The sequence below is a fragment of the Phodopus roborovskii genome, unplaced genomic scaffold (genome assembly GCF_943737965.1).
Source record: "Phodopus roborovskii unplaced genomic scaffold, PHOROB, whole genome shotgun sequence".
Taxonomy (NCBI): domain Eukaryota; kingdom Metazoa; phylum Chordata; class Mammalia; order Rodentia; family Cricetidae; genus Phodopus; species Phodopus roborovskii.
In genome coordinates, this window is record NW_026126567.1 from 1,486,650 (window position 1) to 1,513,503 (window position 26,854).

Consider the following 26,854-nt stretch of genomic DNA (forward strand, 5'->3'; position numbering starts at 1 on the left):
AGCCTGCCTTAGAACTCACTGTGATTCTCCTGCCTGAGCCTCTCAAGTGTTGGAATTACAGGCATGCATATTTTCATATTTTAAAGGTATAGGGTGGGGAGCCCTTCCACTAACTTAGAATATTGCTAATTAGTACTTAGGTTCATTTGAGTCAGGCCTGGTGGCACAAGCTTTTAGTGCCAGTACTTGGGAGGCAAAGGCAAGTGGATCTCTGAGTTCCAGGCCAACCTGGTCAACAGAGTGAGTTCCAGGACAGCCAGTACCACTCAGAGAAACCCTGTCTCAGCGAAATAGAAAGAAACAAACAAGTACAAGAAGTTTATTTGGGAGCCAGATGTGGTGGCACACATCTACAATCCCAGTTTCCTGTGGGGTTTGGGATTGAGGCAGGAGGATTACAAGTTTGAGGCCAGCCTCTGCAAGAAGCCGAAGTGAGGCTGTTGTTGTTTGTTTAATCTGGATATGTAATTTAACAATAGAACACTTACCTGGCATGTACAAACCTTTATGTTCAATCCCTGGTACTGCTGGAGAAAAGTTCATTGTTTTAAATTATATGCCTTATGATGCATTACTGGTGATACTTGCAGAGTGATAGGCATTAGCTATTATTACAGGCATGTTCTGTGAGAACCTGGAAAAAAAAAAAAAAAAAAAAAAAAGGAATTATCCTAGCCTTGGTGATCGCAGTAACAATGTTCTGATCTGGCAGGCTAATTTAGGAGGAACTCTCAACTATTGACAAGCTTCTATGTCTCTGGCATCTAGAGCCACTCTGGCTGGTGATAGTGTGCTCAGATAAGGGCAGGAGTTACGAGAACAGCTTACCCACATTGCTTATTGTTCATTCCCCCATCTTGATAGAAATCAGCCTGCTACTAGTGATATCTGATGATGCTTAACCACATTGCTTTCCTCTGTGGTTCCTGAAGGTCTCAAGCACTAAGAGGTCATAGAAGCAAAGAAATCAACATAATAGGTTGAGAAATAATGTTCTGTGTGAGGACCAGAGATGAGGACTCCTCCTCCTTCCCCTGGCTTTGGACTCGGTGCTTTCATATGTGGGAGGCGGTACAGGAGGAAGTGGGCATGCCTACCATTGGATGAGCTGAGTCACTTTCCCTTTCAAAAGGCTAAGCAATGAGGACTTCGGTTTTATAAGTAGTCCTTGTGGATCTGCCTCTTGAACCTTGTGGTTTGTTTCTTGTCTTTCCGAATAGCCTTCATACCAGGGGGAAAAAATGAATCACTATACCAGAGTATTTTAAACAAATATGCATTTTTGTCTCTACAGAAGTGAAAAGTGTGTTCTAGAGTAGGCAGTACAATTTAAGTATTCTTGACTTACAAACTTTAACCTCCTGGCTGGACTGATGAAACAGTAATTAATATACTTCAGTATAGATTGCAAGCTGCCTAAGCATCATCTCACTATCCAACCAGTGGTGTTAACTTGGGAGAACAGGACAAACTTGAAAGGAATCCCACCTGAGAGCTTCTCAGTTGATAAAACAGTAACGGCATAGAAATTATAGGTTACTTTTAGACTTTGTGATTCAAGATAAGCCGTAGAGGTGGATAGATACTGTCAAATCCTCATGGTATGTTTTGCCTTTAAGGCATTTCTTTAAATATTTTATCATGGTGTATTTCAAGTCTGTACAAACGAGAGAGGACAGAACTGTGAAGTTATTTACCACATACTCATCACCCAGATTCAGCAGCCACAAGCTTACATCCAGTTTCATTTCCCTTTGCCTCCAGCTCTTACATATGCCTGTAATCCTGTATTATTCCAAAGCAAATGGTTTTCAAGCGCATTCCCCTCTAAATATAAAAATGTTATCAGCCACCCAATGTATGTAAATCCCATATTGCCTGTGTTTCTGCTTAGTTGTATCCATACCAGAATGAAACTAGATGCCTATGTTCAGTTTCTTCCCTGCCTCTCTGTCTGTGAGCCAGTCCCCCCTGTTGTTTGTAACGCTCTAATTTTAATTCTATTACTATGATAAAACACTGACTAAAATCACCGAGGGATGCTAGGGCAGGAGCTCAAGCAGAAACCACGTAGGATGCTGTCTGCTGGCTTGTTTGTGCACATGTTCATCTTACTACATAGTAAGTTACCATCATCAGTGGCACATATGAGATCCTGTCACCAAAAATAAGTCAATAAATGAAAATTGATCGGTGGGTTGGGGCCTAGCCAGTTTCAAACATATCCTCTGTAATGCTCTCTATGAATGACTCACCTAGTATTGGAAGCTGTTGACATGCATACCTTGGCCACAAAGGGGCAGTGTGTAAATTTTATTGCCAATCCTTCCTTTACCTACTTGAGAGATGGGAAAACGGCTTTTAATACATGTGCCAGTTTGATTTGTTGTTTGCTTTTAGAGACTGTCTTACTATGTAGCTCTGGCTGTCCTGGAGCTCACAGATAAACTCCTGATTCTGACTCCAGAATGCTGGGATTAAAAGCATGCACCACCACACCCTGGCTGTGCTGGTTAGTTTTAGTTGTCCACCTCACACTATGTAGAATCACCTGAAAGCAAGTCTTAAAGAAGGGTTATTTATCTCAGGTTGGCCTGTGGCATTTCTGCCTGTAGAAAACTGCCTGAATTATGTTCATTGAAGTAAGGAGGCATGCCCGTTGTGGGCAGCAACATTTCCTAGATTTGAGTCTTGAATTGGACAGAAATAGAGAAAGGGAGCTAAGCAGTCTGAGCATGCACACATTCATTTTTGGTCTTGACTGTGGATATGAGTATTGCCCGAGTAGTTCCTGCCTTGACTTCCTGCAGTGATGGTCTGTAATTGTGAGATAAAATAAACCTCTTACCCTAAGTTGCCTTTCCTGGGGCCATTTTATCACAGTGGCAGAAATGAAACTAGGACAGTATGACATCCACCCAAACTCCTCTTTAGTGCGTCTTGGCTGCTAGATGCCTTCCTCGCTGGCCACTCTTTATGCCAAGGACCCAGCGCTGAGTCTTTGAGTGACCATTCTTGCGGGATCTGTGTCTTTTTATGGCTTAGTTAAGCTTGTGCCTCTCTACTGTCCTCTCTGTATCTCTCCCTCTTTCCCCTGTCTCATTTTAGGGTTTGCAGGTGGGGAGCGGGTTTGTTGTTTTGGGTCTTTTGTTTTGTTTTTGTGAGACAGGGTTTCCCTGTGACAGCTTTGGCTGCCTGGAACTCACTTTGTAAACCAGGCTGGCCTTGAACTCACAGAGATCCTCCTACCTCTGCCTTTCAAGTGCTGGCATTAAAGGTGTGCACCACCACCAGTCCCTCTACCATCCTATTAAGTGCAAATTCAGTTTGTAACCTGCCTGCTTACCACCTCCTCTTGGAAGTTCAACAAGCACCTCATGCCTAGCATGTTGGAGTTGAATCCTGGTGTCTGAGCAGAGCGGTGCCTGAGCCTCCACAATTCCCTGAGTGGTTTCTCTCCCCCTCCTGCTTCTCTGCCTCTCATTTCAGTTCTGTGCATTGCTTATCCTGATTGTCTCCACCTCCTATACTAGCCCTGTTTACCACCTCATCCTCCTTGATTGTTGATGTTCTGGCTGCTCCCAGGAAGTGAGATAGCTGTGATACAGTCCTTACCTCCATTTCTTACCTCCTTTTTGTCAGTAAGAATAAATGACAGAGCCTGAGCATTAGCTGTTAGATCTATACTCTCTGGTGCTTATAACTCCCATCTCACACATCCTAAAAATCTGTCAACTTGTTCTGACTCTTTGTTGCTCCTTGCCAATGTCCTCTTGGCCTCTGCAGAGATGTGACCTGAATATCTACTCTGTAACCTGCTTGTCCTTGCTGCTGTGGGCATGCCCACCTCCTATACTCTTGATGTCTTTGCAAATGATTGCTCTATTGAAAGTTTCAGATCTACATGAACATGCCCCCATATCCCTTCTGCTGAGTTTGTCCTCATAGTGCTTTTTCCTGTATAAAGACCCAAGTCCACATCTCTATTTTGCTTAACACTATCACATATACAGTATACCTAACTCAAGGTAAATGTTCAAAGCATGTAAATTAAGAAGCCTAATAACCCTGTGTTTTTATGAAGCAGGTTAGTCTCAGTATTACTACAGAAACACATTTTAAAAACTACTTGTTTTAAGTCAAGTTTAGAAATAATCAAAGCAAGAGAGAAATAACAGCTAGACGTGGGTAGTGGGCATTGCTGTCTGTCCAGTGGCTCTTCCCTCAGCTCTTCTCTGGAGGGAGCTTTGGCTTTTCTCCAAGAAGTATAAATTGTCAGTGGGAGAGTAGTGGAGCTTATGTCTGAATTCAGACTACCAGGCTTCTCATGTTTTTATTTTTTCGCTATACGTTCTTAAAGAAAGGTTCTAAGAATTGTGAGTTGAAAACTTAGTTTTGTTTTTTTTTTTTTTTAACTTAAATCTAGTTTTTTTTGTATATTTTTGATGTTTTTGTTTTATTTGTTTGTTGTGCTTTTTTTACTTGGTGTCCTATAAACCTAGACAAGCCTTCCAAGTCCTGTTCCTTCTGCCTCCAGTGCCTCATCTCCAAAGCTATGGATTATAAGCATTCACCTCTGTACCTGGCTTCAGACATCATCTTACATAGTCAGAGCGTAATTCTTAAAACTAGGCAGTTAGTATTGACGGATGTTGTCATGTACAGCCCATACTATTTCATTGCAGTAATGTCCTGCATGCATAGCTATTGGATCCTGAGCCTCCCTCCTCCCACCTCAGTCCATATCCATCCAGCATGAAATGAAGCATCTTGTTGTCTGGCCAGATCCATCACTTGGGAAGTCCCGAAACTGAGAGTGTCTTTTCAGACCAAGCACTAAGAGGAAGTAGTCAGTGACTGAGATTCCACCAAGCCGCTTGGAAAATGCCCCTCCTTTGTACATTTCAGTTCTTCTCCTTTCTTCTTTATGTTGAGTACTGAGATTATTGTTTTCTTGATGACCAGACCATCTTGACCTTCATTCTCCATGGGCCGCCACATCCAGTCAAGATTGTTGCCAATGGCACCCTGTGCCTCTGTACAGTGTCACACTATGTCTGATGTGTGTGCTCTACTGCTATACTGTAGCTACTCTGTGTCCTCACTGCTTTACATAGAGGGTGAGTCCCTTGAGTAAGTTTTAAGCACTTGGAATGGCAAACAAATGCATATATGATGGCAGCTTGCAGCTTCTGTAATTGGATGTCCTCACCACCAGTTTATGTTAAGATCCTTCAGATCACGAGTACTGTAATTGCTCATAAAGCTCTTACAGTTTTCTAAGATTTCTTTCTTTATGGATAGATGTTAAATGTTCATAAACATATAGACTGTTCTTGATCCTTAAGTTATTAGTCTCTGTTTTTTGTTACTGTTGGGTTTTTTGTTTGCTTGTTTGTTTGTTTTTTTTTTTTTTCTTCTTCTTTTTGTTGTAGTTGTGTTATTTGTTACTTGACTGGCCTGGAAGAGCTCTTAGCTGTTTATTGTTTGTTTTTCTGTATTTAGTGTTAATCTTTAGTAAAAACAAATAATGTCTTTTAAGCTACAGATCAATCTAGTAAGAAATAAGGTTTACCAATGATCTTAATTTCAATTTTGTATTTGTTCTTATACATGTAGCTTTAAAATTAACTGGTTGGTTTTTTTTGTATTGGAATAATTTGTTTCTGTTTTTCTCTTTCTTTTCTTGCCTCTTTGTAAAGGAGTCAATCACTGCCAACATAAAGTTAAGAAAGCTAGGCGCTTTCTCCCTTTGGTCTTCTGTTCCCTTGAACCTCCTCCAACCGGTACTGCACTCGCACAGGCTTTTCTGTCAATCAAGGCACCCCACAAAAGCTAGCTTTAGCTAGATGCTTCTAGATTGTCCCAAGCAGTTCATAGCCATACTGAATATCAGTGTGCTGTTCACTGTCCAGAAGTGATAACTTGGGGGACAGATTTTGTGTCTCATAATTGACACAATTTGGGCCACTGTCTTTAAATAATCTGCTCCCCATTTGCTGGCTTTTATATGCATGATAAGGCAAGAAGTAGCTTCCTGGTGGCATTTCTGTTGTCTTGTTTTCCTACAGGGGTGTGAAGACCTGTTCTGGCCTTAGTAATTTGCTAATAGAGCATGTGGGACGTGGTCCATATGAGCGCTGAGTATCTGCATTCTGTATTGTGGGAGGCAGATGTTCAGGAATGCATAGATGAGACAGCTGTGCCATTTCGAGAGTTTCTAGTAAAGCAGTAATTTTGTTGTAATTATTAAAACAGTATTTTTTCAAAAATGTCTGAAAATTAGTAATTTTGTATGAATTCAAATGGGAGGCTGAATTGTTATTGGAGCCTTGAGAACTACACTTGCCCTTCATGGTAGTGTGGGCATGGCCTACGTCTGTCATGGGGTTTAAATCCACCACCTCAGTGAAATATGAGTCACAGGCTTATCTCCTGGTGACCCTTTCACTTACGTGGTAATGATGAGTTTCTTCTTATCACTTGTTTCTAGAAGATACAAATGACCCTTAAGGAAAGTAGAAGCCTATTTAACAATGAAAGGCAAGCAGATTATTTTGATCTAGTGTGGTAGAAAGTACTGTGTAACTGTATGCAATCCATTGGCAGCTTAAAATTTGACTTAATGGGCTTCAATTACAGTAAACGTACTAGTACAATTTTTGTTACCCTGTGAATGAACCTTGGGGTGATGTTATTTTCTTAAGCTTTGATTTGCTTGTCATTTTAATAGTGTGTTTCCTTCTCTTCTCTCCTTCCTTCCCGTCTCTCCTCCCTGTGTTCCCTACTTCTCCTTTCTTTGCATGCCACCTGGATCTGCAGATGAAATTAGTGGGGACGGTAATATTTATTTTCACATTTGTGTTACTGCTGTGAGATTATCATATGGTGCATGTACAGTAACTTAATTTATGAGTGAGGCATTAAAAAGGAAAGACCGTGATCTTTAACAGTCATTCAGCAGAGATAATTAGGGAAATACCAACAATAGGAATGATTACTGTTTTCTCCATATTTGATAATATTTTAATATTACATTTAGTGTCAGGGTTCTTGTCTGCTTTGTGTTGTTCCTGCACAACATGTGTATATTTATTCCAGAAGATTAAGTTTTACAAGTGTAAATAGAGGGAAATTTGTACTTTTCCTTGGGGTTGAGTGACAAATACCTTCAGTGGACATTGTTACTCCTCTGTGATTTGAGATGGAGATGTAAACCTGCAGAGAGTGAGCAAACATTCTGCAGAGAGTTTGTAGCTAACATAACTCCAGAAAAGGGTGTTCTCCTTGTGGAATTTGAAGCTGTTGTGGAGCTTTACTTGTGGGGTGCTCTGTGATGTCAGGTATCAGCACCTGCTATGTTTAGTGTTTCCTGTGGTTCTAGACTATCTGCCAGCCCTCCTGTACTTCATCAGTCTCCATTCACAGATGGAGCCCTTAACCGGCATAGAGAGCAGGGGTGAGCCTTGGGCTCCAGGGTTGGTCTTCTCCACTTCCCCATCCTGTCACAAGCTTGCTTACCCTGCCTCCCCAGGAGGAAACACTCCAGTGCTCATTGTGAGGATTACTACTAGGCACAGGTGCAGACACCTATGTGCAAACAGTGGTTTCCACAGAAGGGTGCATTGCAAGCATTTATGTGTACTTTGCTGATGCTGAGTTAGCCAGAGCAAGGCTATACCCCATCTTACAGGGAGTAGCAGAGTTGTGGGCTTGGCTGGGGTCTGTAAGACACTAAGGCCCACCTGTTCTAGTACTGCCGCTGAGGTAACACTGTTTTTATACTTTTAACAGTTGAGGGGAAATTTTCAAAAGAAAACTAGCACTTATACTATCAGAATTATATTAAACTCAAACTAGAGTATCCATAATTAAAGGTCTTTTAGAATTATTTGTTGGTGTGGTACCTGTCTGCCCAAGGTTCTAAAACATTTCTTCTTTCTGGGCTCCAAACACTTTGAAAGATAATAAAAGCTGATTATGACATCTTAGAGGCAAGGCTTTGTGACACAGGGCCATGTTGGAACCCACCCTCCTCCTTAGTCTGTGTGTGTGGACAAGAATGAAGTCTTATAGTGTGACTACTCGCAGTACTGCCCAGCATTTGTCAGCTCAGGCACCTTGTCCCAGTAATCTCAAGTGGAAGTGTGGATCAGCTCCGCCTCCATGTAAACCACCTTTGTTACCAGTATCACACTGTCCCACAGTCAATAAAGATACAGAGTTTCCCTGGTTTCTGCTCCTACAGGATGCTTCATGTGAGTCAATCCATAAAGCAACACACAGCTCTCAGAAGTCCCCATAGATTTTGTATATAACTCAAATAACTTTTTATGAAATAAACAAATCTTTTCTGTTTTGGGGTTTTTGAGATGACGTCTCACTCAAACTCTTAAATGATCCTACAGCTTTAACTTGCTAATTGCTAAGATTTCAGGAGTGAGCCATTATACCTGGGCTCTTGTGATTTGTGACTCAACTGAAATGTAGGCAGTATTATTTTCCCAAATCCATATTGATAATAGCCTTCTACATATGAGCCATTTCCATTTCTTGCCTTCTGAATTGTTTCAAGGTTGGTGTCTCTTGGGGATTTTATGAGTGTGTCTTGGAGCACTTTAGTTGAGTGAAGGCTGACTGAGGGTCTGGAGACAAGACCTCCTTACCTTCAGGTCCTTAGATAGCATAGCCCTCGTGAACAGCAGCATCAGGACTGCCTGCCATTTCCCAGTGCCTGCTACCATGGCCTGGTGTCAAATGTGTGTGCTGCTCTCTTGTTCACATGAAGGCATGGCTGTGGCAAGGGCAGGTAAACTGATAGGTGTAGAGTACTCTGCTGCATGCTGTCTGAGCTTCCCTGAACACATTTCTAGGTCCTCATGTGTTGCCCCCGTGTATTCACCCTCATTGCTTAGCATGTAGCTCCTGAGCACCACCTGCTTTGTGCTAGGCACTGTGCTAGATGCTGAGGATACTGAGGAGAAAAGGGCACATGGGGACACTGCTCCAGGAGACCCTATTCGGGATAGGTGGGCAAATGGATGACGGCAAATTTAGAACAAGGAATAGGGATAATTAGTTTGAGGAGAATTTTGAAGCAAGGCATGGTAGCAGAAACTAATACTAGCTGTGATCTGATCCCATGTGAGCTTTAGGACATAGTAAGACTCAATTGAGGTCATTGCTGTTGGTGCCATCTTCTGTTTCATTTCACATCCTTCATTCAGACCGCAGTCTGTAGTCACCTGAGAGGATTGGCTTTGGAATGAACTTGCTGTGGCCTTCTACTCTTCAGGATGTTGTGCTGCAGTGGCCTTGGCGCATTCATTTTATAGGGTGGGGTGGTGACGAAGTCTACTACATTGTGAAAAAAAAAAGAAAACAGTTGGCAGAGACCAGTTTGAGTGGTGTGTTGCTTCTCTAGTCTCAGGTATTGGAATAAACTCTACTTGGTCATGGTTGTTGGAGATGCCTGTGCAGCCCCCTCCAACCTCTTATTTGTTTTTCTTAGATGTGCTGTCTTACACAAATGCAGAGTAGCAGTCTTGCAAGGTGCCAAATCTCTGAGAACCCAATAAGGAAGGCAAGAAGGGAAGGTGAATTTTCCGGTTCATTATAACTTTGTTTAGGGATTGTAGAGATGGCTCAGAGATTAACACTGGCTGCTCTTCCAGAGGACAGCTTCGATTTCCAGCGCCTACACAGTAGCTCACAACCATTTGTAACTAAATTCCAGGATCTGATGCCCTTTTCTGGCCTCTGTGGGCACCAGACATGTATATGGTTCACAGACATACATGCAGGCAAGACACCCATACATATAACATTTTTTAAATTTAAATTAAGTTGGGCAGCGGTAGCACACGCCTTTAATCCCAGCACTTGGGAGTCAGAGGCAGGCGGATCTCTGTGACTTTAAGGTCAGCCTGGTCTGCAGAGCAAGTTCCAGGACAGCCCAGGCTACACATACAGAAAGAAACTTTTGTCTTCAAATAAATAAATAAATAAATAAATAAATAAATAAATGTTTTTAAAAAGCTGCGTGTGGTGGTTCGTGCCTTTAATCCCAGAAGATGCAGGTGGATCTACATGAGTTTGAGGCCAGCCTGGTTTACAAAATAAGTTCCAGGACAGCCAGAGAAAAACAAAACAAAACTTTACTTTTAATTCTGTATACACACAATGTTTATAAACATGTGGAAACAGTATATTTACCTGTCATCAAGGGCTTAGGAGATTGATTTGTTGATGGAAAACCCCAGCCAGACTTTTTTTTTTTTTTTTTTTTAACTTTTAATCCCTTTTAGTGTTGACTATACATTCTTTCTTTTAGAGCAGTGGTTCTCAACCTTCTTAATGCTGCAACCCTGTAATACAGTTCTTCATGTTGCGGTGATCCCCAAACCAGAAAATTATTTTGTTGCTACTTCATAACTAATTTTGCTATTGTTATGAGTTGTATTATAAATGTTTGATGTGAGTCCTGTGGGGGTGGTGACCCACAGGTTGAGAACCGCAGCTTTAGCGTTTTGGTGGCAGTGATTACCCTATTGTAGTGCATGCGATGGCTAACATGCTCACCACTGGAAGAGTGCCTGCTTTTGATGTCAGTGGTGCTCGAGAGTGGTGCCTTATAGCCCCTGGGGTTCAGTAGTGTAGGCATCAAGCCAGCTCTCTGAGAGCTTTATCAGCAGCTTGGCCTTCACAGAACTGGTATTGCTTAGCATGGCAGTTATCTCCACATAAATGTTCTGCCAACGCTCTCAGTATTAGCATGGTGGGTTAAGTTGCTGCATTTACAAAAAAGGAATTAGTGAAAGCATGAGCTTTTCCACCTTATCTCAAAAATAACTCAGTTTAATACGCTGTTTGTTCTTGTACTTTTTATCAGATCTTTTGCTTGGGTAAAAAGGCACCAAAAGATAAATTGCTGGAATGGGTTGGGTTTTTTGTTTGTTTGTTTGTTTGTTTGTTTTGTTTGTTTTTAACCCAGAATAAATGCAATAAATGAGCCCAGTATAGTCTCCTCAGAAATTGGATCACTGTTCTCCTTGCAGGATATTTGAAGACCCTTCTCTCTTGTAAACTCCCTTCAGGCCAGCTTGGTTCAGATGTGCATTTGGTAGTATCAAGGGAGGGCTTTATGCTAAACATACATCTCCTTTGAACTCTACAATGCTCAGTTCATATCACGGACTATTAGCCTTGTTTACCTTCTGATAAACAACTGTATGCATTGGGCCACAATGATCCTTGTTCTTTCCATAATTACATGTGAGCCAAATCTGAATCCTTGTATTCTGTGGAGACCATTTGCACAGTGTGGGGTTGGGGCACAGAATCCTGCTGTTTGAGATTATGTTGAAGGCCAAGTAGTGAAGCGTTTGAGTTTGGCCAACCTCTCTGTTTTTTGGTTTTTTTTGTTTTTTTTTTTTTTTCCAGAGACAGATGACTACGCTGAGATCATCGATGAGGAAGATACATACACCATGCCCTCGAGTGAGTAAGCTGCTTCTCACACTGAGAAGCTGTAAAAGCACATCTGCCATCTGAGCGCCTAACAGAATGGCCTTTCACCTTTTAGGTAGCAGTCTATGTGCCTAGCTTAAGATCAGAAGCCTGAAGTGCAGATACCAGAAGTTATTTCATTCAGTTAGTTGTGGAATTTGTGTGATCTCATTTTCTGGTTCTATGATAATGTAGCCTTCATTGATTATTTTGGCTTTATAGAAAATGAGTATAATTTTGAGTTCAGATGTACATATGATCACATTGAGTGGTGTATTCTTGTAAGTTCAAAAGTGTATTTGCACACATTGAGTGGCTTGCTTTTCTCCTTGAGTTATCCTCATTACATTCACTAGTAGAGTGAATGCTAGCCCTCCCTCAGCAGAACACTGGGAGGAGCTTGCATGAAGTAGGACAGCACAGTGCAGAACCCTTGATGACCTATTTTAGTTTGGAATGTCAGCATACTAATTTTCCCAGTGACTGTGTACCTAATCGGAAGAGGGAAATCTGCATTCCCCGGACCCTGCCTGGCTGAATTGGATAAGTCCTTGAATTTTCACTTTGGTGTACAAATCAGTCAATTTTAAGTAATTAAACTCCACATCTAGGCCTTAACCCTGTCTCAGAAAATTAAAAGAAAAGAAAAAAAAATTGTAGGCAAAATGTCAAAAGAAGTAGGTCCTGTACTCTTGTGGAACATTTTTAAAGTGTTCTCCTTTGGATTTTCTATGCATTAGAGGATATTACCAAAATCAAGAGAAAACAGACAGGCCCCTGAGGCTTGTATTTTCCGGCATGCACCCAATGTCCACTTGTCTTTCAAGAGCCCCTTTAGCATCTGGGCAGGAGCTGAGATGTGGTACATAGGTTTGGGTTGCCAATAGCAACTTGGAAAATCATTTTAACTTGTGTTTGCATTCTGACTAGCCTTTAGTCTTTTCTTCAGACAATCCACGTTTGTGTTTTTATTAAGTATAATAGACTAGGAAATTCAAATGTTTCTTTTCCAGAGTTTCCTAAGATGTTTGGTTGTTATATGTGTTTTGTTTCTTTTTTATTTATCTGTGCTTAAAATAATTAAGTAAATACTATTGAAATGTACTCTCCAAGTTTGTTGTTGTTAACCTAATTGCTACCAGCAATTTCTAAGCAAGGTCTTCCACTTTTTTCTCTCTCTTAATTGCAATACAGAAAGCTATGGAATAGATGAAGGTAACAGGATCCTTTGACATAACTGCATTTGCTTGCAATTGCCACCCTGGAGTGATGCGGGTGTTTCAGTTTCAGTTAATATATTTTCAAACTTGTCATTGGTTTACTCATACTGTTAAATTGGTGGAATTATTGGCTAAATCGATTTTAAAGAGGAAGGAACAACTATTTAAAACTTAGGTGATCTGTCAGATTTAGTTGTCTGACCCAGGAGTCTTGTTAACTTTTGGCTGTTGTGCTGGTGATAGCACAATTGGAACACATACAGGATGGGGTGATTCTCATGCTCGAAGTAGCCTAAGACAGAATAGCTAATCCAACTGAGTTTGGTTTGTCTGTGTTCCTAGCAGATACTGTATTTCCATGTGCCTCAGCAGCCTACTTAAAGAACTTGTTGTAACTCATGATTTTGGAACACATGCTCTCAAATATTTGTGCTGGTATATTCAGTTCAGAGTCAACTAATTTTGAAATTAGTTTCTAGAAACTGCCTCTTTAAACTCTTTTAGCTCCATAAATAATCTAGAGATAGGATTAAAGTGAAGTGGAAAACTCTTAAACTATTAAAATGCAGTTTACTCATAACAGTTTAATGTTGCTTCCATACCTAACAAATTTTAGTTGTTTAAAAAATAATTGCTTTAAATACGTTTATAGCCTTCATATATTAATACCTAAACCAATAGCAATTATTAATTAAGCATATAATGGAGTATTTAGAGCAATTATTTAGAAAATTATACGTTACCAAATAAATCAGAGATTCCTAAGCGCATTATGGGTTTTAAAAAGAAAAAAAAATCTACCTTCAGCCAAACTCATTGTTTGGTAGTTCCCCTGATACCATAACTGATTGCTGATAGTCTTTAAGATAGTGTTTAAGAGATTTCCACTCTTCAGACATTTTTATGTTGATATGCTGCAAATGAGAATGCATTTATGAATGGTAATTAGGTGAATGTGTGTATCATGCTGTGCCCACATTTGGAGCTCTGTACTAGTTTATCTATGTGTGGGACATGTTTTGCAGCCAGGGATTATGAGATTCAGAGAGAAAGAATAGAACTCGGACGCTGTATTGGAGAAGGTCAGTTTGGAGACGTACATCAAGGCGTGTACCTGAGCCCAGTAAGTCCTTATAACTATTAGAAATCAAGACTGACTGCTTACGTATATAAAGCTAATGTTTACAGAATTGTGCAACAGTTTACCTCAGTCAGTTTTAGAACTCTTTATTCACCCCCAAGAAGCCCATCAGCAGGTACAGTTCATGCCGCTCGCCCCTCTCTAGCTCCTAGCAGCCATCTGGTGGCCACCTGTCTCCTTTCTGCCTCTCAGTTTCCCTGTTGAGGGTATTTCATGTAAATGAATTATACAGTGTGCTGTCTTCTTCCTCTTCCTTGCCTTGATATTCCTTTGCATAGATGTGCTTTCTACCTTTTACTTACCCTTTTTAAAATTATTTTTTTAAAATATTTAATTATTTAAAATTGTTTTTTGTGTATGAGTGTTTTGCCTGCATGTATATAAGTACACCATGTACTTTACCGGTATCTAAGGAGGTCAAAAGCGGGTGTTGAATCCCCTAGAACTGGGGTTGCACATAGTTGTGAGCTGCCATGTGGGAGCTGGGAATTGAAACTAAGTCCTCAGGAAAAGCAGCCAGTGCTATTAACCTGTGAGCCATCAATCCAGGCCTCATTTGTCTGTGGTCTGCTAATTGAACGTGTAAGCTATTTCTCCTGTTTGGTTATTAAGTGCTGCCATGAACACTACGTGTGGAGCTTCCTCATGCAGCACCTATGTGAACACCAGTTTTCCAAGGCACTCTTTATTTTACACAGCTCCTAGCCAGTGTCTCCCAGTCTTCACTAGTGTCCCTCCTGGGTTGTTGTTGTTTGTTTTGTTTTGTTTGATTGATGATTTTTTTTAAATTATGTTTTAAAATTACAGTCTATACTTATTGAGGATGCCTTTTTTTTTTGTTTGGATGATTGGGTTTGTTTGGTTTTTGGTTTTTCGAGACAAGGTTTCCCTGTGTAGCTTTGGAGCCTGTCCTGGAACTTGTTCTTGTAGACCAGGCTGGCCTTGAACTCACAGAGATCCTCCTGCCTCTGCCTCCTAAGTACTGGGATTAAAGGAGTCTGCCATCACTGCCTGGTGAAGAAACTTTTTTAAATGAATATTGATGGATACAGAGATGTCATAATAATAGCATGACAGCACAGGAATTCGCCTGTTACATCCTCGGTGTAAGAACTTGAGAGATGCTTTTCCATAGAGCCTCTATAGCTGCCTTTTTAAATGCTCCTTACCCAGATGTAAGGAAATGCTCCTTGCTAGTCCTGTCATGTAGTGGAAGGTTCTGCTTCTGATGCCTTTTCTCTGTTCTTAACTTGAATTGCACAACACGTGGTTTATTGCTTTCATAGACAGTATGGAGCTGGGAGAGCTGGGCCTAAACTAGGTTGGCTAAATTCTCATTCAATGGCCAGCTTTATTCAGAGCATCAGACAGTTCCTACCCTGAGGGTTAAGAATCATATGAATACGGTGTTCAATCACAAGGATAAGCCACACATGGCAAAAACATGCTTTCCCACAGAGGCACATGAGTAACACAGCTGAAGTAAACTCTGTCCACTATACCTGGGAGGAGCTTGAAAACATATTCCAAGAACAGTTCTGTGATTTGAAGACACAGAAGTCTTATTTTCTTGGAGTTTTCTCACAAGCACTCAGAATTTTCACACAGCTCTATTCTTAGACTTTGTCCCAACACTATATTACACATTTTTCCTACTTACTCTTTTCAGTTTCAAAAAAAGAAAAAGATAAAGATAAAACTGTATCTGTATATATTTTCCTTGTCTTAACTCTGCCTTTTGAGGGTAAAATACAGCAAAAGGAAGCCAGGGTCTTAATAATTAGCTCGGGCATGGCTCTGCCTGACTGAGATGATAGGAAATGAGGCTCATGAATTTCTGTTACTAAACCAGGTGGTTTGCCATTTCCTTTTATAGCTCCTGATAAGTAAATTTCCAGACTTGTTACTCACCTCACTCACATCGCAGAGTTGGTGAACTCCCCTGTCGTTCCCCCACACCACCTTTTCCATTTCCGTGCTCTCAGAGTTTGTCCTAGTGACTTGTGCATGTTAGGGAAATGGTATACTCTTGAGTTACACCCCAGCCATCATTTTCTTTTTAAAAATGAATCCATCTTGGGTGTGACAATCCTATGTCCTAAATCTAGTTCAATTCCCAGCACCCACATGGTGGCTCACAACTGTCCATGATGAGATCTGGTGCCCTCTTCTGGCATGCAGGCATACATGCAGACAGAAACACCATATACATAATAAAAATGTTCAAAAGCTTCATCAAGATGTCACCCTTAAACAGCTATGATTAGGGTTTCATCTCAGAGATGGAGAAGACTATGGAACATACAGCTTCTGTAAAGGTACTGCATAGGGTCTGTGTAGTTAGCACACTCAAAAGTGGAGAAAGTAAACATTAGTCTAAGGCCAGAAGAAGGTAGCAAGAGTAAATATCTCAGTTACCACTTCTTTGTGGGCGTCTTCAGGGTGAGGCCCACACATTGGAAAGGGCAGCCCACAACCTAAATGTTAACTCATTGATGGACCAGGCATGGAGGCACACATGCCACCTTCACACTTAGGAATCAGGGTTGTGAGGTCAAGGCAGCCTAGTGTCTGTCTGTCTCTGTCTGTTTGTCTGTCTGTCCCTCTCTTTCTCTTTCTCCCCTGATTCACATCTCATTCCTTCATGATCTATTAAAAGGGGCATATAAAATTCACCCTGACCATGTGCTTCTAAAGTTCTGTTTAGATCATGCCACTTAAAAATAACTTTATACCTTCAAGTTGACTCAGGGAATGAGTGTAGGCTCACAGAGGAAGTAAGGACAAAAGGTGCCAATTGATGGTTAGCCCTTCTACCAGCATGGCTTGTCACCTACTGTGTCTTCTAACATCTGTTGACTCATGTTCAGCATGCAGGGCGTGGGTCTCACTAGTCCATTCTCAGGAAAATAGCATAGCCCAATGGGAACCACAGCCCCAGGAGAGGCCAGAGAGCACAGCTGTCATCACACCTAGCTGTTTTTAGGAAGCAAGGGGTTGTATAAGAATTCAAAGACAATTCGCAGCATCACTGTGATGTTTGCCTCTGCCTGGGTTATTAATCCACACTGCACAGGATGATGACAGGGGTTAGGCAGTAGAGACAATGGGGCTGAGGAGACGTGCCTTTGTAGAGCCCTGTCTGCTCCACTTCCCGTCATCCTGTCTCTTCTGCTTTGCTTGGTGACACAAGGTGGGGCATGTTATAGTAAGGTAAGTAAATGGTTTGACAAAGGTAGTATCTGCCTGTGTTCATCCATCCTGTACCTTGATTCTTGATTCACTCAAAGCCACAGATCGTCCTTCCCTTGTGTTCCTTTTATCTCTCAAGCTCTTTTCATTGAACTTCTTGAAGACAAACTTTGACTGTTAGAACTACTTATTTTCTTGGGTGCTTCCTGTTCTGTGGACCATGCCTTTCTAGTCTCCTTCGTCATTTTCTCTTCTTTCTTTGGCTTTCTTATTGCTTGTGGGGGTGGGGGGTGGGAAGCATGGTCCTGGCATGCTGTCTCTTCTAGTGATGCATAGTCCCAAGGATTAGACTGTCCTACAGCCTCTGGTGCCCCAGCTTATCAGTGTTAGAGACCATCAACTTCTGATTTCTCCTCCCACATTATTAGTTTCTCTGGTCAAAACCTGAACCTACTCTCTCCTAGCACACCAAGGGCCATCTTTACCCAACCTCGAGGGAAAATCCAGATGCCCAGACCTCTTCCTACCTCCACTGCCCAGCTTGTCTCCCAGTTTCCACCAGTAGCCACCTTTTACATCATCTCTCAGCAGCAGATGGAGCCAGAGTGCCCCTTCCAAACTCACATAGTCAGATCCACAGTTTCAGTTAGGCATTGTGATTCATGCTCTCCATCTCATGGAGAGGCTGCTGCAGGAGTGTTACTTACTGGGGACTACCCTCCCCAGCCCTGCCCCCTCCATCCTAGGGTCCCCTTTCTCAGTGTTTCTACCCTTAACACACTCTACCGCTCTTGCCTTGGTCCACCACTCCCCCTGCAATGCGTTTGAGCTGCTTGTTCACCATCCCTTCCATACCATGCGCTATGACTGGCTCCCTCTTCTAGGGATCTTTGTCTTCCTCCCATCTGTTGAGTGAAGTGTTCCTCATACAGCTGCTACCACGTTGTCCCTCATGTCCTGTCTGATCTATTCTTGTCTTCTAAAATTCTGTTCTAACACTGGCGGACTGACTGGCTTTATCATTGGTGTTTCTCACTGACCCAAAGCAGGGATCCCTGCATCTGTTTTTCACTGTTGTGCCTCGAGAACTCAGAACCTTACCCATTTAATAGCGTCTGGTACATGCGTAAATGATGTGCCTGTGGCTTTTCACATGCATGTCCATTTTGCTCTACAGTTTTAACTCTGATCTGACCACAAATCCACAGTTATAAAACAAATAGTGCTTCTCTGTCTCTGTGTGTGTGTGTGTGTGTGTGTGAGTGTGTGTGTGTGTGTGTGTGTTGACTAATGCAGAGAACCTTTTTTGCATGTATGTGTGATTCTGTAATTTCCCTGACACAGGAGAATCCAGCTTTGGCTGTTGCAATCAAAACATGTAAAAACTGTACTTCGGACAGCGTGAGAGAGAAGTTCCTTCAAGAAGCCTGTAAGTTCATTTAAAGTTTTGTGGATCTCCTTTTGACTTTCTGCCTGAATCCAGCTGTCTTTATAAGAAAGATACTTTCACTTTATAAGACATTATTACTCACCTTGCAAATGTCTACATTTGACAGGTTTCTATAGGCAGACACGTTTGCATGTAGAGGAAGATGGTGCAGTCTCTTTATTATTTGCTCCCTTTAGAATTCAGCATCTTTGAGCTGCAGTTGGTGCTTGTGCATGAATGGCTCTAACCCAGATCCTTCCAGACCCCATGAGTACAGAGGTAACCAAGATGACACAGTTCTGTCCTGACGGAGCCCATAAGCTACAGATGAGTCAGGATCATGACTAGCTTCCTGCCCTGCAGAGTCAGACAGAAACCCCAGGAGAGGCTTCCTGTGACAGTTTCCTGGGTGACTTTATCTAGTAGTGATTCTCCCCACCACCCCCAGCCCTCTGGCCTAGGTGTGTCCATCCCACTTGTGAGGCTGGCTCAGATGAGCTGTGCCTCGTGGGCCTTCTGTCCTGAAAGGACACTGGTGGAGAACAGGATCTTACCTAATTTTACACGTCAAACACATTGATGTGAATTCGCCTCTCATAGGGTTTCTTCAGCCTCCTGACCACCACTGCCGCCAGCAGGGCCACACTCTGCCCCTCTGCAGAGTCCATGATTAAATGCATACAAGTGTCACATGTGCTTGTTCTCTGCCTCTCCCTGGAGTCTCTACGCTTTATGGGGGCAAGGCCCATACACTCATCACTGCACAGGGACCATTGCAGGGCTTGTCCTGGGGAAGGCAGCCAGCATGGGACAGAACTCCAGTGACGGTCAGCGCATAAACGCTGGGCGAATCTCTTCCACTTTGCATTTCATGCCACCTACCCATCTAGTCAGGCACATTGTAAGATCATCTGTTAACTGTATCTTTAGTCATATTCTTTAATCCCTGATTTGAGAATAAAATGAGACCTGGCCAGTGGCTTTTATCTTGAGTTCCTAAGCCAAAAATGACAGACCAGCCAGTGCTCAGGCTGCAGTCTTCCTGCCTGCCTCACCTCGGGAAGGGTTGTGCATTTTCTCTTTCACAAGTGCATGTATCTAAGCATATGCTGTGCTGTGGTCCTATAGGCACCACTGCGTTTCTCAGTTGTGTGTTTGTACAAATAGCCAGATTAGATTAAGTCTGTTTCTTTCTGGCTGGAGAGGTGGCTCATTGGTTAAGAGCACTGGCTGCTCTTCCAGAGGTCCTGAGTTCAATTCCCAGCAATCACACGGTGGCTCACAACCATCTGTAGTGAGGTCTGTTGTCCTCTTCTGGCATGCAGGCACACGTGCAATCAGAACACTGTACACATAATAAATAAATGAGGGTTGCTCACCGCTTCTTTAGGGAATGTGACAGGCAGTATTGCTGACAGGCTACAAGTAAGATGGGCAAGATGGCCTAGGCCAGGAATAGTTAAACTTGAGTTGTGGGCCAGATAGTAAAGATCTCCATCCCAGCTCTCTAGCCCCATCACTGTGCTGCAGAAACACAGATACGTAAAGGAACACACAGGCAGGCAAAGTTGCAGTGAGTCTACTTTACAAGTAGGTGGTAGCCCGTGTCCTTTATCTACTGCCCAATAGATAAATGGCAGGCTAAACTTAACTTGGGGTTTCTAGTGCAGTGTGATAGTTTCCCTGTAACTGTAAGACCCTCCTCAGCTCCTCATTCTGTGCTCTGTATTATCTGCGCTAATTATGTCAAAGGAAATAAAGTTGTGATAACTGTGATGGTCGATCATGTAAAATCGGAGGTGAAAGCAGATACCATGGGTACTTGGAGATTTATCACAAGATACCAGAGTAATTAAACAGTGACGTGAATTTAAGAGAACAGAATTTAACGGTATACTTTGGGGCTGGGGAGATGGCTCAGCAGTTAAGCACATTACTACTATTGTAAAGGACTTGGGTTCAGTTCCCAGCAGCCACATCAGGTGTTTCACAGCCACCAAGTCCAGCTGCAGAGAATCAGACTTCCTCTTCTGGGCTTTCTGGGCAACTGCACTCATGTGTGCATGTTCACTCATAAACAGATACTTTTGCTCCTTGCTCAACAGCCTTTTGATTTTGTTATTTTCCATTTTAGCAATCTGAAGTCCTATGTTTCTGGTTGCCTCTAACTAGTTGTACTTGGAGGTTCTTTAGAGGTTCTATAACCTCCAAAGCTTTTGTTATGATGCTAGAGAGTTGTAGAGATTCTGAATGGTTATGTGTCACACATAGGTATACACGTGTGTGCAGTATGTTCTGGGTCCTATTGGGCTCAGTTGGGTGGTTAAGCCTTATGACTTCTGTGAACATCACTTGGCATGGGTCCCTCTTAAAAGAACTGCTGGTCACAGTAGAACACAGCAGCCGGACAACATCTAGTTTCTCTCTCACATAATTCCTCACTGCTCTGTGGGAACTGGTCTTTGGGGCCCTGAGAGCTGCCATTTACACTTTGGCAAACAAGACCACAGCCATTTATCTTCAAGTACAAGTCCCTGTGGTTGCCTGTTGGGTGTAGCTCTAGGACCCCTCCTCCCTTTCACCTCATTTTCTCCCCAGAGTGGGTTTTATCTTATGCCCTGATAGTGCCAAGTACCTTTTGTGCCAGCTCTCACTCACATAGGACCAGGATTGGCCTGTGGCATTGTGCACGGTCTCTATGGATGTAGTCATGTGTGTAAAATGAGCCAGTCTGAAGAAACTGAAAGAGCTTTGGGAGATTAATGGAGACCACCCCCCCCCCCCCCCCCAGTAACAATGCGTCAGTTCGACCATCCTCACATCGTGAAGCTGATTGGAGTCATTACAGAGAACCCCGTCTGGATAATCATGGAGTTGTGCACGCTTGGAGAGGTACCAAGACCCCAGGATGTCTAGCCATGGGTGGCAACAGCTTTGTACCTGCTGTATGATATCCTTCACTTGCATAACAGATTACATTGTTGAGGATTATGTATGCTTTTTACCCAGAAGCCACGCTTCTTCATTGAACTGGGCCTGGTGGAACACACTTTAGTCCTCCCCCATCTTGTGAGTTTGAAGAGGGTTGATCACTTGACCCCAGGAATTTGAGGTCAGCCTGGACAGTATAGTGTGAGATCCTCATCTTCAGCATAAAATGAAATAAAATCTTCACCATTACATTCCCAGATGGTTCCCTTCTCAGCAGTTTCCTTCCCATCTAGGTGTGTTATTGGGGCAGGTAGCAGCAGATAACTAGGCTGTTTCCCTCTTGTGGCTTTGCCTGAAGAACTAGCCTAGTGGCTTGAGGATGAAAGAAACAGTACTAAATTTAAGCAGCTTCTTAATCCTTTTGAGAATTCACTTGTTTTTCAGACTAACCTATTACTCAGTTTCTTTGAAAACTATGAGTAACAGTATCACTGGCCTTGTTTGACTTTATTCAAAACGTGTAAACCAGTCATCACCTCCACCTGGGTCAAGGTGGGATGGAAGCTTGCTAGAGAAGCAAATCCTGTGCTCCACCCAGGCTGCTGAGTAAGACTCTTCTAGACAGGGCTTCTTTGTGGAGCCCTGGCAGTCCTAAGAGCAGGCTGACCTCAAACTCACAGAGATCTGTCTCCCAAGTGCTAGGATTAAAGGCATGTGCCACCACCACCTGGCCTGAGTCAAACTCTCATCCCCCCCCCCACACACACACACACGTGTTCTGCCTGCATGTATGCTGCCTGCAGGCCAGAAGAGGACACCAGAATAGATGGAATAGATGGTTGTGAGCAGCCATGTGGTTGCTGGGAATTGAACTCAGGACCTCTGGAAGAGCAGCCATCCCTGCAGCCCCTGAATCAAACTTTTAGCTGGGTAGGGAGGTAAACCAGCATTCATTTTACATCATTCCTTCCCTTCTCTGTTTCCTTAGTGTCAAATCAGACAAAGGGTGATGTAGGGTTTTGGTTTACAGGTTTTATTTCATGCTGTTGCTAAATGCTTTCCTTTTCTGTACTAAGTTTTTTAGAAATTGGGGTGGATGTTGATAAAGTCCTGTGTTAGCATGTAGCTGAATGAATGGAGTCAGTGAAAAGGACTGGTAATCCCAGTGGGATAAGCATCCATCCTGTATCAAAACGATGGGTTAGGGAGGAAAGCGGACTCCTCCTGTCTTCCCCTAAAACACTCCCTGGAGCACAGCAAGGTGCACTAGGGTGGGTGAATATGACTGTCCTTTCATTCTCTGGGCATTACTGTTTAGCATTCTTTTTCTTTTCCCCAGGCCCATATTTTACATGTTTTAGAAGTGTGTCTATAGTCACAAAGATTGTAAGTTTTAAAGGGGTCTCAAATGAATAATAATTGTTTTATTATTTCTCAAAGAAAAGCTAAAGTATAATACAATTTAAAATACATTTAGAGAGCTGAACATATTGGTACATATCTTTAATTCTACTTAGAAGGCAGAGGTAGGAGGATCTCTATAAGTTGGAGGCCTGCCGGGTCTACACATCTAATTCCAGACCAACCATGATTACATAATAAGACCCTGTCTCATTTAAAAAAAAATAATAATAATAATAAATAAAGTAAAAAGGCATTTGGGAACCTTCACAGTGTTGCTGAGTGTATTTTTTGTGCTCTTAATATCTATACTCTGTCTCTAATTACTTCTCTTTTGTCTTGGCCATTATTTCAAAAGCTGAGGTCATTTTTGCAAGTAAGGAAGTACAGCTTGGATCTGGCATCTTTGATCCTATATGCCTATCAGCTTAGTACAGCACTCGCGTATCTGGAAAGCAAAAGATTTGTTCACAGGTAAGGCATTCATGAAGCTGCTGCTTTGCCTTCTGTGCGGTTGAGCAATTTGAGAAAGGAAGGGTTTGTTTTAGCTCTTGGTTTCGGGGGCTCTGGCCATCATTGTGGGGAAGGAATGGCAATAGGAGCAGTTCTGTCTATAGTGTCAGGGGCCAGCCTGGGACCAGCCAAGAAGGCCTGCCTTTGTGATCTTTGCCAGTTAGGTCCCGTCTCCATAAAGTCCCACAAATTGCCAAACCAGCCTGGGGACCAGGTGCTCAACCAAATCTGTTTGGTTGTTTCCATTTCGGCACTAAGTGGTTAACTGACAAACAAGGAAGGAAGTTACTTCTGCACCCACACAAGATGCTTGGTCTTCATTTGAGCCTGCTGGGTGGTGGTGGCACACATCTTTAATCCCAGCACTTGAGAGGGAGGCAGAAGCAGGCAAATTGGTCTACAGAGTGAGTTCTAGGTCAGCCAAAGCTACCAAAGAAACCCTGTCTCAAACCCCCCCCCCCAAAAAAAAAGAAAAAAGTCAAGGTGCTGCACGCCTTTAACTCCAGCACTCAGGAGGCAGACCTTTGTGAGTTCCAGGCCAGCCTGATCTACAGAGTGAAACTGTACTGGGGGAGGTAATTGGAGGGGGACTCGAGGTATATTATGTCCTTTCAGAGAGAAGGGCCATGGCCTGTTAGCAGACGAGAGATTTTTATACAGGCATGCTGCCTTACACCATTGATCCCAGCACCTGAGAGATTGATGCTAGAGGAGTTCCATGCAGCCCAGACTGCAATGAGCCTGTCTAAGGCTGCTCCCTGCAAGCACTCCCGAGGTCTGTCTGTCCCTTTTGTATGATGCTTTCAAGTCGTATGTTCCTTCCCCAAACGTAATCCAGAGCCTATACTTACAGAACAGATAATCTGTAGAAGTGGCCTACAAGCAGACCTGAGACTTTACAGAATATCTAAATGTTGTGAGTGACATTTGTTGTCATTCTTGTTGGAATTTACAGCTTTGGGTTGGAGCACAAGTTAAAGTCCCTATAATTAATGTGTTTTCTAAGGATCACAGCAGAGTTACTGTTTTGATGTCTAGTATTACAGCAGGCTGCATCATAGAAATTATTCACAAGTGCTTGCAGGGAATTCTGTTTGTGGAGATCTCCAGTTGTGCTGACCACATATTCACTGCTTGTCAGTATGATGCCATCATGCCCTCACTGTGTGACTTTATCAAAGTGACAAGTATTTGTGAATCTCTTCATGTTGTGAATAAGCTATCTTTTAAAATACCTACTTGTGTATCTGTGTATAATAATCATAAGTTGATGTGGTTGTTGTTGTTGTTGCTTACTGTCCCCAATTTTGCTTTATCAGGGACATTGCTGCTCGGAATGTTCTGGTGTCCTCAAATGATTGTGTAAAATTAGGAGACTTTGGATTATCCCGATATATGGAAGACAGTACTTACTATAAAGGTGAGAAACCAGAACAACAACTGGGAAATGGGCTATGAATCATTGATATTTGGAGAAGAGTTCTTTTATTTGACAGGGCCTTCTTATGTAGCGTGGAGTAGTGTCAAACATGTAGTCCTTTTGCTTCAGCCTCCAAATGCTAGAATTGTAGGTATACACAAAAACACCAAGATTTTAATGCAGGCTGTGTCATAATGTGTTTTACTGAAACCCAAGGCAGTTTAGAGGAAGGATGGCCTTTTCAGATGGTGCAACTTTTGGACAGTCTTAACCCAGACCTCACCTCAAAATAACTCACAACAGCCTAAGATTTAGTTATAAGGAATACAACTATAAAATTTAGAAGAAACCACATAGTAACCCTTTGAGATCTAGAATTAAGCAGATGTCTGTACACATGCCACCAAAGTGTATTAAAAGATAAAACTGGTAGATCCCACCACATTGAAATTGAACATATTTGCTCTGTAAAGGATGAAGGACAAGGTACAGAGCAGGAGAAAATATTTGTTACACATATATGTGACTAATACTAGTCTCCAGAATATAGGAAGGATGCTAACTGTAAACAAAGCATTTAAACCCTGAGTAAAAATCTGAGCACACACAGACTGTAGAGACTGGATGGGTGGTAAGTGAAAGTTAGGTCCACATGAGACAGCACTCCACCCTCATCAGAATTGCTGAAAGGAAACAGTGGAGAGAGACGTGGATACAGAGAACCTGATTATTCATGAGTTGCTGACGAGAGTGAAAGAGTGTAGGGTGATCACACAGCTCCCAGTGACAGCAGTACCAGAGAAATGAGACCTGGGTTCCCACCAGACCAGACCTCAAATGCTCTCACTACCCTCAACCCTCTCTCTGCCATGGAGACTTGACACTTGAGGAACTGCTTCTATTTTGACAGTGATCCTATAACAGAAAAAGTTTGAGGTTTTAAACTATGTTTTTCACTATTTTGAAATACATTTCATGTCTAATTCAAATCTTAACTAGTCTGAGTCCTAAAATTTCACTATAAACTGAATTCCAAGATCCTTTGTATGCTGACCAAGATTTTACATTATTTGAACATTTAAGATAGTCAGCTGGCAAATCCAGTTAAGTTTCTTTGGTTTGGGACTTTTTGAAATGCCCTGTTTCTAAGAATGGAAAGTCTACGCAGAGACTTACTACTTACAGAGGAAGGCCTGTAGAGCTTATGCTGGTTCCTTCCTGCTCTGTGCCCCGCCCTCCCTGTGCTCCCCACCACGTTTCTCCTGTTTGTGGGACAGTTGGCCTAGTCTTCATCTTTTACTCCTGGGACCACTGTGGCTATGCTTCTTTGCCTGCCTTCAAGAACGATAGTCCTGCTCTGCACATATTGGTGAAGGTGTCATCAGTCCTGATCCTCCATCGATTCCAGCTTTGTTCCTTCTCCTCTTAGCTAAAGCTGATAATTCCACCTTAGTCCTTGGGGTGATTTCGTAGTCAGTCGGGGCATGCACAGAGTAGTCAAACCAGGCTGTGCATTTCCATCTGAGGTCTTTCTGAGCCAGAGGACTTGGGTAGGATGCAGAGCCAAGCTCTGGCTTCTATTAATAAAGTAAACCCATGAATCAGGTATGAGCCTTGTTTATAAAGAATAGACCCACGCCCACCTACCCCCATGCATGATTCATTTTAGGATTTAATGTTTAATCTCTTCAAGGTGTGTTTATATATATTTCTTGGGAGCATAGGGTCTGTATCTGGGCCAGCTTGGAAGAACATAATTTGTTTCAGCAGGAGTGCTATGTATATTTTTTACATGGGGCATTTGTAGAACAAGGGTCCCAACTGCAGGTGAATGTGCTACGATATACTATGAAGCTCATGTAATGGACTGTATGTTGTTACCACCATACACAGATCTTTCTCAAATGAAGAGGGGAATGACACCCAACTTTTCTGTCCCTATCCCAAGCTAGCCACTTCTGAACTGTCAAAGTACAAAGTAAATTAGTCATTCTCTCAAACAAATGGATGTTTATGGGTCAGCTGATGTTTTTTTTTTTTTTTTTTTTTTTTTTTTTTTTTTATTTATTTTGATGCTGAAAATCTTGACTAGCTCTATT

General features: G+C 42.3%; 1 protein-coding gene across 1 annotated transcript in view; it reads left to right on the plus strand.

Annotated features, from left to right (window-relative positions):
- Positions 1-26,854, plus strand: part of Ptk2 (protein tyrosine kinase 2) — a 140,955-nt gene that overhangs the window by 65,258 nt on the left and 48,843 nt on the right. Inside the window, 8 exon segments of the mRNA XM_051202695.1 lie at positions 6,823-6,840; positions 11,443-11,499; positions 12,703-12,723; positions 13,754-13,851; positions 18,406-18,490; positions 21,282-21,382; positions 23,181-23,296; positions 24,655-24,755. Of these exon segments, the coding sequence (XP_051058652.1) occupies positions 6,823-6,840; positions 11,443-11,499; positions 12,703-12,723; positions 13,754-13,851; positions 18,406-18,490; positions 21,282-21,382; positions 23,181-23,296; positions 24,655-24,755 (597 nt within the window).